This window comes from Phallusia mammillata, chromosome 3 (assembly GCF_965637545.1).
Source record: "Phallusia mammillata chromosome 3, kaPhaMamm4.hap1.1, whole genome shotgun sequence".
Lineage (NCBI taxonomy): Eukaryota > Metazoa > Chordata > Ascidiacea > Phlebobranchia > Ascidiidae > Phallusia > Phallusia mammillata.
The window spans coordinates 31,788,739-31,803,842 of record NC_137254.1 but is presented as its reverse complement, the minus strand read 5'-3'; the positions used below and the strand labels follow the sequence as shown (position 1 = coordinate 31,803,842).

At 36.1% G+C, this 15,104-nt stretch overlaps 1 protein-coding gene across 2 annotated transcripts; it reads left to right on the top strand.

The window, feature by feature from the left end:
- Positions 1-7,414: 7,414 nt before the first annotated feature.
- Positions 7,415-14,313, top strand: LOC145219084 (cytochrome P450 4F12-like). Of its 2 annotated transcripts, XM_080086455.1 has the most exons (13): positions 7,415-7,665; positions 7,857-7,992; positions 8,216-8,303; positions 9,131-9,287; positions 9,634-9,681; positions 9,951-10,078; positions 10,142-10,272; positions 10,910-11,017; positions 11,079-11,217; positions 11,830-12,017; positions 12,456-12,586; positions 13,095-13,242; positions 13,598-14,313. In XM_080086455.1, exons 2-13 carry the CDS (start codon positions 7,871-7,873, stop codon positions 13,764-13,766), a joined length of 1,557 nt encoding a protein of 518 aa, XP_079942581.1. In that variant the 5' UTR covers positions 7,415-7,665; positions 7,857-7,870; the 3' UTR covers positions 13,767-14,313. The 2 variants fall into 2 exon arrangements, with proteins under 2 accessions (XP_079942581.1, XP_079942580.1); XM_080086454.1 differs by lacking the exon at positions 7,415-7,665 and having other exon boundaries at positions 7,805-7,992.
- The last annotated feature ends 791 nt before the right edge of the window (positions 14,314-15,104 follow it).

Below are 15,104 nucleotides of genomic sequence, written 5' to 3'. Positions count from 1 at the left end.
GCACGCAACTTTAATCAAACAAGTCTTCCACTGCCATTACAAAAATTTTGTGACAAAACTCATGCAAGCTGATACTTTCGAGTAAAACACTTTTACGTTCCAACAACATCTGTGCAAAAAGCGATAAATAGCAAGACCATGTGTGTTGTTTCAATGATTTGAATATAACCAGTATCTACAATTATATCAGCTCATCTTTCCGCGAAGCAATTTTCGCTTTTGCGGTTTATGCATAAATTACAACAACCTTGAGTTGAGTTTATTTCTCCGGGCAAAATCGTGGCTAAAATATTCACCAAGCCGGAAATAGCTGCGCAACGTTCAGACGTTATAAAGCGCGACAAAGTTAAGGGCACAATTGGTGCAAAGATGGCAAACGCGCTGCAACTACACTGTTGGCCTTTAAACTTCACTTCATATATGTTCCACAACACAATGCGCTGGATAATTTTAAAAGAATTTGTTGAAACTGGTTAATTTCAACTTCGGTGATAAACAACCGGTATTACATCGCAATGTGTAACTTTCTCCATCTATCTACATCAGGGGTTCTTAACCTGGGGTGCACGCACCCCCAAGGGATGCGAGAACTGTTCCTAGGGGTTGCGGGGATGCTGAATCATTAAGGTTGGTTAGGTATATTCTATTTAAGCAATTACAGAAGTGGGAGCGAAAATTGGTTAGTGATTTGAAAGGGGGTGCGAAAATTGGTTAGTGATTTGAAAGGGGGTGCGACAATTGGTTAGTGATTTGAAAGGGGTGCAGCAAGGAAAAAAGGTTAAGAACCACTGATCTACATCATTACGTGGTAAACCATCGATCAACAAACTCAGACATGGCTCGGGTCTGCAGGTTTAGTTAACACGCCTCAAGCAAGACAACAAAAAATTGTGAGCTCTTAAAGACTAAATCATCAAATAAGGAGTTTTATGACAAAACTGCCCAATGCTTCCAACTGCAAGGCCCTACACTTTTCAGGTTTTGTTAATATACATGAGTTTCCGTACCCAACAGTTTATGTGTGGTTGGCAACCACTGTTCCTTATACGTTTTAGGTTAAATGCTGTACAGCATAATTCCTAGATGGGAGCGTTACGACAAACCAAGCTCATAATTCTCATTAAATCAAAGTTGTAATAACTTATATAAGCTGTAATAAACTTTTATTGCTGAGCATTTATTGTTTTTTGAAGGCTGGTCCGCGATAAAATTGCGATTTTAAAACGTCACGCAGTGCAAAAAGGTTGCTGACCCCGCTCTAAACCAACGCAAGCAGGTTAAACGAGTATTGCTCTTCCAGCAGTTTTATTACTATGATAAACAATCGACGTTTCGATGTCCCACACCAGTGGTGGCCTTTCTTGCAAGACAAATTAACCCTTAACTAACTCACAAATACGGGTTGCAAAGAATTGTTTTTAGACTTTCTGTTGCTACAAAGAGTTTCGCTTATGCAGTTTCTAATGCAACGAATTTTTCGGTCCTTTGGGAGTTTTCAACCCTTGCAAGTAAACGACTTTGCTGACCTCGAATAATTCCCGTAAACAAACCCGCGAATTGAGTTTAAGTTGTTTTTCCCGGCTTTACCTGTTCCCACCCAATCATGCGTGAAATGCCAAGGTTTTCTTCAACCATAAATATGAAAACAGACAACAGAAGGTTAACTATTGATTTCCTAATTTTTCAAATTTTAAAACTTATCTGAAAAGATAACTCTGCAAGGCCCCCTTTTTAAACTTGGTCGACCTTGAAATATCTTGCCGGTCAGGTGAACCACTGAGGGAAGTCAGCCACATGATTTGTCGCCTTTTGTGTCAAACCCCGCAAAATTTGCAACAACCCTAACATTGCGGCATTCACACCCGCGCGAAATTTTGTTGCCAAAACACCGAGGTCAAATAAAAACATAATTTTAAGAAACCTTTACACCTGATTATGTCGTCACAGAGCTTGCAACTGCCCGCCTCATTGTCTCACCTCCACTAACGCTTTCCGCTCGACTGAAGTTCTGCAAGCTTCGCGCGGTTCTACTTCCTTTTAAACCACTTTTTCACTCGATCGCCTTTTTCGCTTGTGACGTCACAATGCCTATATTGATTTGGAACGTCGAGTCGCTCGAAACGTTAAAAGTTTCTCTCAATGTTTCTTATTCCGGAAACAATCGAATCCCGGCCACTAATCGGTCAGTGGGTGAGATTATCCACTTTTTTCTGATTTTGATTTCGCTGCGTAAGCAAACGTTGCAAGGTGGCTTAAAGGTCATAGAGGTTGATGTAACACGTGTTTGATGGTTTTTATCACACCACTGTGAAACAAACCGAACATTTTGTTGAATGCTGCGAATTGTTTTTTTTTGCTTGGCATCAAAAAGTTGATTTGTTCATTTTTTTGTTTCCTTATTTTGAATAAGTCTTGTGTAGTTAGGCGTTGTAGTACAGGGTGCTCGGAAAGTCTCTGTGCGCTTACAAATTTATTAACAGACTGTTTTAGTATAGAAACCAGGACATAAATATGAATGACAATTTCAAATTATGTTGAAAGTGGCTCCACGTTAGCATTGATACAGGCATGAACGTTTCTTATTTTGTTAAAAAAACAAAAAAACTTACAAGAACAGTGCACGGTGGCTTTTGGCCCGAATTCGTTTTGAAACAAACTCGAATTCTTCCCAAAATTTGTTGAAACTGAGGCACTAATGAGGCGAAGGGTAAAGTCAGACCCGAATCAAATTCTTTTGTTGAAACTGAAGCCTAACCCGACCTGAAAACAAATAAGTCAGTTCCGGCGAATAATTGAGTTTATTTCGCTTGGTACATATAGCGACACAATTGCACTAAAACAATCACCAAGCCGGAAATAGCTGCGCAACGTTGAAACGTTATGGGGCGGAAAAAAGTTGAGGGCACAATTAGTGGATAATGACTGAACGCGCTGCAGCTACACCGTGTTCACAGACAGTTGAAAATCGGATATGGCTCAAGTAACAAATCATGCGAACTCCAACTCCCTCATTCAACATGTGGTAATTCCGCCTCCAATACAGATTGCGAGTAATGCTAACAATCCCTGGAACCCGCTTATAGATCACAATCGACCCCCGTTTCAGGAAGAAATTGTTCAAAAGTTTCCTGTTCAAACAAAACTGGTGAAGCTCTTCTGGCAATTGTATTTTAATTCCGACGTTTTGGCGTTCTATACAGGTCGCCTTCATCAGGGTAAATAACACAATTGCCAGAAGAGCCCTATAAAGTTATTATTATGCCTGGTAGCAATAGCTTAAATATCGTTGTCTTTACAATTGAGCCTTCTTTAGGGTAAATAACACTGAATGCGCGTAGTGCAGTGCACGATAAACAAAAGTAAAAAAACTTATCCTAGAACAGCTCTATACAGTTGATATGATGCCTGGCAACAACAGCTTGTATTATAAAAACTTGTGAAGTTGAGGTACAAACTTTAACGGGTCAAGTAACCAGGAATTTCAACGGATAAAAAATTAGTTAGTTTCCAGAAATTCACGAGGAAATGTATTTTTACACAGACAAGTTTTCCACTGAAAAGCTTATTCGCTGATATTCTTAAATCTCCATTCAAATTTGTGAATTAATAGAAAATCTATATTTGGCGCGTTCCTCGATTGTGACGTCAACAGCTATCCCATTGTCTATCGCGGTTTCGTGAAACAAAACTGAACCTTATGATAAAGTGAAAGCTCTCTTTGAAGTGAGGGCTGAACGGAAGATTGCGACGTCGAAACGGTTTACCAGCGTTCATTCAAGATCTATTACAACAAACTGTGTTTTTGTTCGCAATACACTTTAAAAATATGACATTATCCACATTTTATTCTGACTGTGGCTGCTTCCGGTGACAAAAAAGATCGAATAGGCGTTCTATTGTCATCATACAACCACGTTTGTCACAAAGCCCTTAAACATCGCGATCATAGTTGTGATCTGCAAAAACTTTTCCCGGCAAACTTGTTAATCACTCGCGGCAGTTTATTGGGGTTTTGGTCAGCTAACATATTACTAAGTTGGTTTGGGATGCAGACTGTGTGTAGTATATTATTCAATCACGAGTCACCAGAGTCTCAGTACGACAGATGGAGACAACAGCCGCGTATAACAACAGACTGAAAACTTTGACAAGTCTGAAGTCGTCCACCGTTTTTTATGTTTAGATTTATACATTATACCTCAAGTAATAGGCTTATTATTACGATTATATCTTTAATCCTATTACTTTAGTAGTTATAACTTATATCTTGAAATATCTAAGTTTTAGTTTGTTTTGGAGTGTAATAAACTACCAACATTAGGTTTAAAACTTCCATCAGAAAGTGGCTTTAATTCCGTTGCGGGTCCAAAAATAGTTGTATGTTTTGGGTTCGCTGGTCGAGAATTTTGCTGGAGTCCGATGGAAATTCCTCCTTTTACTTCCTCATCTTAATCCTTTGTTCAGAACGGGCTCCTCTTCTCGCAAGCATTGTTCCAACTTTCGTTGCTTGGTGACGGATTGTTCCGTTTCCCTGGTAACCATTCATGATTGTTTCCCTCTTCCTGCTTTACGCGGTGACAAGATTGATTTATCGAAAGTGCCGCGATTAAATCACCTTGATACAATTGCACTGAAACGAGCGCTGACGGCGAAAAATGACTGTAAAAATCCCTTATTTGACTTTGTTTAAAAAAATCTGAATCTTGTTTCCAAATTTGGGGAAAGATTTTGAGGTTCTGACAACAGCGCAAGTTGAAGGAACGAAAATGGAGTGTTGGTGGAATAATTGCTTCTTTTGTTTGCGCGAAACCATTGTTTGAAATTCCTGAACATTCTATGACTCAATCGGAGATATATCGTCATCTCATCCAGTTTCTTAATCAAACCGCGCAGTCCACAGAAACCGTGGGTTTAAAAGTTTAATGTTATTCATTGTTAAAGGGACGTTCAGTCGTTGGAACACAATTTCCTGACTAATGATATCAAATATGTTCTGGCGCGATGAAATTATAAAGGCAGAACCGCCAGTCCTGGGCAGGTACCGGTCCGCGAGGAGTTCCCTTCCGGGCAGTATAATTTTTCAGGTTAAATACTTTAAAACATTTTGCCCATGTATCCGGGGGATAATGAACTAACGTATGCGTTTTCATTGCTGAATATTTGTATTTTTTGTAGACCGGTCCGCGATAAAATTTTAGTTTCAAAAACGGTCCGCAGTACAAAAAAGGTTGCCCATCCACCGTTTTTTTATACTCAGGTATTTATGTATATTACCTAAGCAATGGACATCCTGAGTATCTTAAACGTTGTAAAAACAATAATAGAAACACCGGTAAAAACGACAGCGCAAATGTTTGAATATTAATTAATGTAGGGTAAAAACATACTTATAATTATCGTTTAAAGGCCGTGTATTTAAAGATGAGCTTGAACATGCGCGAATTGGTGAGAGTTTGCGCTTTTGAAATTTTGAAATTAGTAAATATTAGTTAAATGCAATAACGGAACATTAAATGCAGAAAAAAAAGTTAAAATTTAAACACATGACCGCAAATAAATTAAAAGTAAATCATGTTTATATTTGTAAGTACAATAACGAGAAATGAAGTGCAGGAAAAAACACTTTCTGTCCGCAAAAAATCACAGACAAACAATACCAAAGTTTTAATGTCTCTAACCGTTTTTAAAGTGTTTATGCTTTGATAGTTCGCTATTCAGTTAAAATTAAAACACATGTTTGTATATTTTTTAAAACTTGTTTTTTAGTTTATTCCCGAAATATTTAGTTTCTCGCCCTTCAAGTTTGCATGAAATTTTCCCCGATTTGCCAATGATAAGTTTGTTCTCATTCAAGCAACTGTTCTAAACCGGAAACGGAAATGACATTGACTTAAACATTTTCAAGGTCTTTGGAAATTTTTATTCCATCTCTCCGTGTTTTTAACTATTTTTTCAAATCTTATCTTTTTATCCTAGGAACGTTGTTAAACCGTCCAGCTACCGAGAGATTTTTTTTGTTTTGATTTTTACACTCTTGAACTTTCAACTTATTTAGTGTGTGGGGAAAATGTGGGTGGGTCATCTCAAAATGTGGGTGTGTCATCTCAAAATGTGGGTGGGTCATCTCAAAATGTGGGTGGGTCATCTCAAAATGTGGGCGGGTCATCTCAAAATGTGGGCGGGTCATCTCAAAATGTGGGCGGGTCATCTCAAAATGTGGGCGGGTCATTTTAAAATGTGGGCGGGTCATCTCAAAATGTGGGCGGGTCATCTCAAAATGTGGGTGGGTCATCTCAGGCGAGGCATGCCAGAATTAGGCTGGTTTACTAACTTTAGTAAACTCGGTCCAAATACCTACCTTAAATTTCAGCAAAACAATCATTTTTCCAATCTTATTTTAGAAGCTTGAAATTATCCAACAAAGCGAATAAAATCAATAAATAATTAAGATTTACGGAATATTGATGCAACAGGTTTCTGCAGATGAAGCCTGGAGCAGAAAACTGAACCAACTTTTTAGATCCAAAAGTACGAACCAGAAGCAAAATAGTTTAAAGCATTAGGCTCGCAACACTGTCGTTCGCCGAATGCATCAGTTCAGCAATTAACCGCACATAACGATGTACGGAATGTAGAATGGTACGCAAGCCAATAGTCAATACACATGTGACGATAAACCGCAAAGAGATAAAGGATGGCCTACAGCCGAAATACGGGGACGTTGAAAACCCACATCTGCCGGCCAAAAATTTAGATCGACCTTCAATGTCCGCTCCATCAACAAACAGCGTTTTTCAACCCTGGAAGGGTAAGCGGCAAAAAATGCGGGGGTCCGTGGTTTTAAGGGTCCACGGTTTTAAGGGGTGTAGGTGTATACTTTCCACTGTATACTGTATCCACTGTGAAAATTTTGTTATGTTTGAAAAAAATTGAAACATTCCCTGATGTTTTAGGACTTGATGACGAAATACAGCAAACGTGCATGACAACGTTTAAAGGCCACGTCATAAACAACAATCTCAACCACAACAATAAGGTTGCAAATTAACTTTCTTTAAACAACTTTTGTGTTGTTGTCCTGCTCCTGCAAAATGTGCCGCGGAAAAAATAAATAGTGCGCCGCATTCTTAAAAAAGTTTGAGAACCACTGCAGTAACAAATCGATGTGACTTCGCAGCTGGAATATTTAATTAAGACAAAAAAGACACAAAAAATAAGTAAGCAAACGTAAAGAATTCAATTTCAACCATTTTACAAATTACAGATTTGGAAAAATTACTTTATGCTGCTAATTTTAATACGATGTCTATGTTAACAAATCAGATGAGCTGAAGGGAAATGTACGACACGCTTCAAAACAACAACAAACTTTAATTCAAGCCTTTCTAGCTTAAAACTCTTGCGATGGGTTTTGTGGAATTAGATGCAAATTACTCCCTACAAATGCACATAAATCTCTCATTAACACTGGTTGAACAAATTGTAAAAGTGAAACTCTGTTAATCCGGACCCTTCGGTCTAATAAATTTGTCCGGATTAGGCGAAGATCCGGATTAACTGATGTCGATCAGATTCTGTGCAAGTTTGAGGACCACTGAAGTAACAAATGGATATAAATTGGCAGCTAAAACCTTTAATTGAAAGGAAAAAGGAAATAAAAAATAAGTGAGTAAACGTAAAGAATTCAATTTCAGCCATCTTACAAATTTCAGTTTTGAAAAAATCACTTTTTTTTTGCTGCTAATTTTAATACGATGTCTATGTCAAAAAATCGGATGAGCTAAAAGGAAATTTACGTCACGCTTCAAAACAAAAACAAACTTGAATTCAAGGTTAAAATAAACGTCTTGTTGCAGAATAATTTGAACCAATGGAGGCAAAAGCAAAAGTTTTAAACGAAAGTCAACTTGATGAACTTGAATCTGTTTTCATGATTTTATGGACTTGTTTTGCGATTTTCCTCATTTACTTTATCTTTGGATTTGCAAAAAGGTAAATTTGTACGATTGCGTTAAATGTGCATTAAGCGTCAGTATTTGTTTGTAAGACTTACAATCCATTAGCATTCAGTGTTATTTACCCTGATGAAGGCCACCTGTAAAGGACGTTGAACGTCGGAATAAAAATACAATTGCCAGAAGAGCTCTATAAACTTGATATAATGTCTGACAGCAATAGCTTATATAAGTATTTTGCTATTTGTTTATTTCTTAAGGTTTTGGAGATTTTATTTGATCAGGAAGAATCTACGTGAAGAATGGAAAGGACCAAAAGCTCATTGGTTCTGGGGACATTTGGGAATGGTGGGTAACAGAGTTCCTTCACGAGAAATTCTCGTCGAGAAATTATCGAGAAATCTCAAAAAAATCGAGTCTCGATTCTCGAGAAATAAATAAAAATTTCTCGAGAAATATTACGTCACGTATCTTAAACAAAAAGTAAATGCGACACCTCTTATTACGTGTATTTTTCGTTTCAACTCGCCTCTACAGCAGACTGGGCACATAACTTTCTTTTTTTGCTTCCGAAACAGCGATTTTTAACGTGCGTTGCCGCTAAACTTTCACCTTTCCCAGGCAGAAGTCACTCCTGGTTGCGTAAGATCTATAACAGTCGCTTTATTTTTGGCTGATTTGCTAGCGAATTACTACTTGCGATCGCTACTAGAAGCGAAAAAACGTACAATCGGAAACTTTTTGGTTTGTTTTTGTTAAAAAATCTCTCGAGATTCTGGAGAAATGGATTTTTAATTTCTCGTTTCTCGAGAAACGAAAAAGTCGAGAAATAGAGGAACCCTAGTGTGTAATTTTAAATCTTTCGCTTTGTTACAAAATCTGTTATTGTTTTTCAAATATAATTTGTATTATTACTGATAATAATGATTCAAAAGAATTGTAAAAAAAAATCACCAGTCACATAACGCTTTATAATAACGTAGCTTATGCGTGTTTAGCCATAATCCGCCAATTTTGCCTTTCACTTTTATGCGCTCTATAACGTTTCCAAGTTGTGCAGCTATTTCAGGCTTGGTGATTGCTTTAGTGAAATTGTGTCGCTTTATTTTCTTTCACCAAGCGAAATAAACTGAACTCAAAATCCTACAAATAATATTATTGGTTTTTGTATTTAGGTGACAAAAGGAAACAAAGACCCAAAAAACTTTATCAAATTTTTTACCGAGAAGGAGAAGTTGTATGATGTTGGATTCACGATATACAAAGGACCGTTTAACGCAGTTTTAATGTTGTACGACCCAAACATTGTCAAGAAGGTTTTGTCACTAACAGGTACAAACACTGTTGCTAGAACAATGTGTTTTTAAAGCTTGTGTTTAGGAGAAAACTCTGCAAGTCTTTTTCTGGAGTACGCCTGGCGTTGTGACAACCATATTGATGAATATTGATTTCAAAATACGCATAATACAAATATTTTTGCAGAAAGAATAACTAACAAATATTTTTTGCAAAAGTTTATGCCCTGAAAAGCTTTAGAGGCATAGAATGTTGTGTCAAAATTTCGGTATCGTATCTTTTTTACTTTTAGAGCAATTGCGATTGTTGGCCAGTTTCACTCTGGTTATGTGAAGCCTGTCACAAAATTTTGACAAAATAAAAATGTTTTTATATTTTTTAGCATTTGAAGCACCAAAGCGGAATTTGAAAGCATTGCTTCCATGGCTTGGTAAGTTTGTGGAAACTTATTCTTTTGTGGCAAGTTTTAAATTGGGGATAGATAAGATAATTACATTACAAAATCCTCCAATTTTCTAAACTTTTTAATTTTTTCTAAATGAGATTTTTTATTACCAAACCTTCGGGCAATTTCCAAGAAAGCAAGATGTGTTCAAAACCTGAAAAATATGACTTTTGTGATAGAACGGTTGACAAAAAATTTGAATCCCTCCACTGAACTTATGGGTGTGTTTTATCTGATGTTTTGTTTGCTTCCAGGCAAAGGTGTGTTTTTGCTGAATGGCTGGGAATGGTATCGACACCGAAAACTGCTGACCTCGGCATTTCATTTTGAAGCTCTGAAGCCGTATGCAAGAATTATGAACAAATGTGCAAAAACATTAGTGGTGGGTTTGGTGCGTTGAAATCGTGGCGTGGTTGTGGTTGAATTCACATCAATCGATGTTTAGGCGAAATGGGAGCAACAAACGGCTGACAAGGTAATCTACAATGTTGAAATGTTTGAGCAATCAAGTTTATTTACGCTCGACACAATCCTGCAATGTTTGATGAACCATCGATCTAACTGCCAGGAACAAAGGTGAAGTTTGGTTTCTGAGACTTCTACTTATTTTATGAAATAATTTAATCCTGGTAAATTGATTCTGGGAATCTTTCCCTGTTCTATTGCCATTGTTGCAATGATTTTTAAACAAAGCTAATATTTTAATTCATTTCATTGCTCTCTATAGACACTGAAGATGCTTTTTAGCGAAATTAACTCGTTCTTTATAACATGGTCAACTGATTTTAATCTGGAAATACACATTTCCCAACTTGTGATATTGGTAACTTAATCAGTAACAAAACTGCCAGGAAATTGTACATGGTGAATATACTTTGGTAAAATATTGCAACAACTGCTGATATCTCGTGTCATTTTGTACATTCTTAGTGTGAAATGTATTTCTTATATTTAAGCTATTGACACTTTAGTTAGTTTTGAATTTTTTGAAAAAATCCTTCCGAACATCATCGAAGGTTAAATAATAAAGATTAACTAAATATTTTAGGAAAAGTAAACTTATCAAAGGTTCAACAAACATTTAATGTGTCCATATAAAATAACTTTAAATTATCAGTTAAAATGCACTTAAAGAGTAGATTAGTAAAAAAATTTGTGTTGCACTAAAAAAAAATCATAAAACTAAGCAAAACTACGTAATTTTATTTTTTAGCTCGGAGAATTCCTACATTGCTTCGATCTACAAGCTTTCAAAACTCGTCATAAATCGGATGAGAAGCAAAAATTTATTCGATCGATTTTCATCGTATTATTACAGGACGTAGGTTTAACGTCACTTAACACAAACATCATAGAAATATTATTGAGGAACTTTCTTGTAGCGACGAAGGCAAAGATTTTCAGAATGCTTGTGACGTTGTGCACCAAATGTCAGAAAAAATGATTAAAAACCGTAAACAATCACCACAAGAGGGAGTAAGAGGTCATAGAGATTTTCTTGACATGTTACTGATGGCGAAGGTACTTACTATGGTCAGGTTTTTTTTAAGGTTTGGTTTGGGTGACCGCTAAGTAGTTTTAAGAGACCGCAAGTGTTTCATTTAAATACCAAAAAATAGCCATATTTGCTTATTTGGGAAACCCCTGGAGAAATTTGGGGGACCGTTTCGGTCCCCCAAAACACCTTAAAAAAACACTGACTATGGTACAAAATTGGTGACTGACATTTAGGTTAAAACACTAACATAATTCTTTACACTTATAACTTTGGTTTGTTTGCATTGCTTTATTTGTGCTGAAAAAAACAACTTTACAAAGGGCATTTGAAAAAAAATTAAGCTTTTCTTTGTGAGGGTACCTGCTATGATAGAAATTTTGTGACTAACATTTTGGGGAAAAACTATCATAATGCTTTCCTTAGCTTTAATATATTTTTATATTAAATTTTCATTTTATACAAGTTTATAGAGCTCTTCTGGCAAATGTATTTTTATTCCGACGTTTCAACGTCTTATACAGGTTGTCTTAATCAGGGTAAATAACACTGAATGCGAGTAGTACAGTGCTCGATAAACAGACAAGCTGTGTAAATCACCAGTTTTTGTTAAAATAAAAACTTTCATTTTGTTTCAGGATGACGATGGAAAAGGTTTGACTAAAAAAGAAATTCGGGCCGAGGTTGACACATTTTTGTTTGGAGGTCACGACACGACTGCTAGCGCCATCACATGGACACTTCATTGTTTATCGATGAATTCCGAACACCAGGAATTATGTCACGATGAAATAGTTTCAGTTGTTGGAGATGAAGACGTCCGATGGTTAGTTGCGGATATTTTGTGACGATCGAATTGAAACTTGATATATTTGATGTCAATTTCGCTGCCTGAATCAGGTTGCATTCTGCAACATAAACTGGAAATTAATGGTTATTGCAAAGCTGTTAAGTTTTGTTTATTCAATAGCTAATTAATTTATGATGTAAATTAGGACATCATGTTGCTCTGAAGCTACTAAACCGTCTTTTTCTTAGGTACACTATTCACGGTTTTAAATAATCTGAGCAAAAAAATTTTGAATAATCTGAGCGTCTTTTTCTTTGTTATGAATTTACCAGTAAGTTTGCACACTAATGACTCATCTTAAATAATAATTTCACAGCATGTGTTTCTTATCTATTTGTAGTAAGTTTACCCTGGTTTAGTTTGTTACCAGTAGCAAATGCTGTTTATGTTTGACCTTGTGTTATTATGTTCAAGGTCAGACTTATCTCAACTTCAGCACCTGACGAGATGTATTAAGGAAAGTTTAAGGATTTTTCCGCCTGCTCCGATCATTTCACGGAAACTTAACAAAGACATTCACTTTGAGGGGAGGAAAATTTTGAAAGGTCGGTTAATTGCAATACTAGGGTGAATCTAAATACAGAATATGTATGAAAACAAGCACATAATTTTTGTCTGTTTTGTGGTAGTTTTACACAATATACAAGTTTTGCGTATTGTTAAATAATGATGTAATTTGTAAGTTAGCTGTTTTCAATGTACTTCCTTGTTTTCTGCTTGAAAATGAGTAGTTTTGATAATGACAATAGTTTTGTGATTAAAATAAATAAGCAACTTCAGAGGCAATTTCGTCGAATTTAATCCACTTTTCAAGGCCTTGTAAAAAACTTGTTGTTCACACTTGAATCTTAACAACAAAATAATTACAAAATGTTTTTCTTAAATAATTTTTTTTTTAAATTAGAAATTGTTTAAGTAAAAAATTGGTAAACCCATTGTGGTTTTAGTCATTTTGGGACAGGCTGGTTCATTTCCTGAACTTTTAAGGATTTTTCCTGAATGTGTAAGAATTATGTGGCGATAGAAATCATATGCAACACTTTAATGTTTCAGGCACAACTGTGGAATTGTCGATTATCGGACTGCAAAGGAATGAAAAGTTTTGGGACAACCCACAAGAGTTTCGACCCGATCGCTTCACACTGGATAACGCGGCGAAACAAAATATTCATGCTTTTATCCCGTTCTCGGCTGGACCCAGGTTTGTGGGGTGGCCGAGCCTTTAAGGGGGCAAAACTGCAAATGCTAAAAAGCTTTGTTTCATGAAACTTTTTTTGGGAAACAGTGCGCAATACCTGTTTAACAACGTTTAACTGGTTTAATATGGTGTAGCTGCATCGCGTTTAACCACGATCCACCAATTGTGGCCGACACTTTTTTGCGCTCCATAATGTCTAAAAGTTGTGCAGCTATTTCCAGTTTGGTGATTGTTTTAAGGCAATTGTGTCGCCATGTTTTCTTTTACCAAGCGAAATAAACTCAACTCACTAACTGTTGAACAATAATCAATTTAATCATTAACATTTTGTTGAATGTAACCAATTTTTTTGTTTCAGAAACTGCATCGGACAACATTTTGCGATGAACGAAGTGAAAATAGTTCTCGCTCACATTCTGCGGAGGTTTAAATTTACACCGGATGGCAGCAGAGAGATAAACCATTGTCATGAGATAATTTACAGGGCCCGTGGAGGGCTGTATCTTAACATTCAAAAACGAAGTTGATGAGATTTGGTTAAAAAATATTACTAACTGAAATAATTGAGTTATGGCAAAATAAGTTTGTTTGTCTTGTAAACATACACGTACTGGGATGCGTTCAGCCCTGAAGTGTCCTTGCAGACCAGCAATCATGACATACTCATTTATAAATCATTACACACCAAACCCATTGAAGGCGTTACGCCGAATCAGCCGGTCACCCAAGCATTCCTTCTGTCATGGGCTCAAATTGCACCACAGGTTAATTTTTTGTAGCCTGTGCCTTGCTGTATGGGAATGCTTGGGAGACCGTCTTGATTCAGCTAACGCCTTCAATGGGCCTGGCATACTGTGAATTTTTATTGTTGCAGTGCCTTGTTCTTTCTGATTTAATAATGATTATTGTTTCATATTTCTGAATTTATTTTGTTGATTTTTGGTGCACACCCAAAGAATTTGCTTGCTGAATATTTGTATTACTGTTACTAACCAATTTATTGTTGTTACAACTATCATGATGTTGGGTTTTTATTTTGAAGCTGAAACAATACAACTATGCAAAATATGTTTACCACTTGCTTAAGTTGCTGTTCAGGGTTTATTCACAAATCTACGCAGCGTTATTAAGTGAGAAATAAGATATTCGGTTTTTTGATATTTAAAATGGATCGTAGATTTCTGTTAATCAAGTCTTAATATTGGATTTGCCAGACACAATTTTGATTGTGTAAAAATCTGAAAACAGAGTGAACAGACATTTATGTTGTTGTTGAGATACAGAAAAGACATTTTGCTGGTTTTGTTGAAACTTGTAAAATAAAATCAAAAATTGACATGTATTGGATTGTAAACTTTTAATCAGGCGGAACATAAAGTTTTGTTTATTTCAAAATTTATATTTATTTTGTTATTTCGACGGGTGAGCGCAAGGTACTCGTCCGACAATAGAAGATCAATTTTAATGTTGATTGATTTTTTGTTGATGTTTAAAGAAACATATTATTTTCAATTGCGTGTGATTATTTCGTCATTACTTGCCAATTTCTGAATAAAGAAAGGTCTGTCAGTTAGCTAGGGTTATTGCAAAAATCTGTTTTCGGCGTTAATTACGATTTGAGCCAGTGTTTTGGATAAACAGGATTTCCTAAACTTAACGTTAGGTGATTTAGGTTTTAATCGCAGTCCGATCTTCAGGCAATAATTCTGCACCTTGACGTTTTTGTACATACTGTTTTTTGGTGCATAGCTTTAATGGAAGAAAATGTTCAATCCATTTAAGGAACTAAAATGACAATATTTTACGACATTTATAGTTAGTTGATTCTGTTTGTTAACTTAACTACAACAGTCATTTGGTTTTCT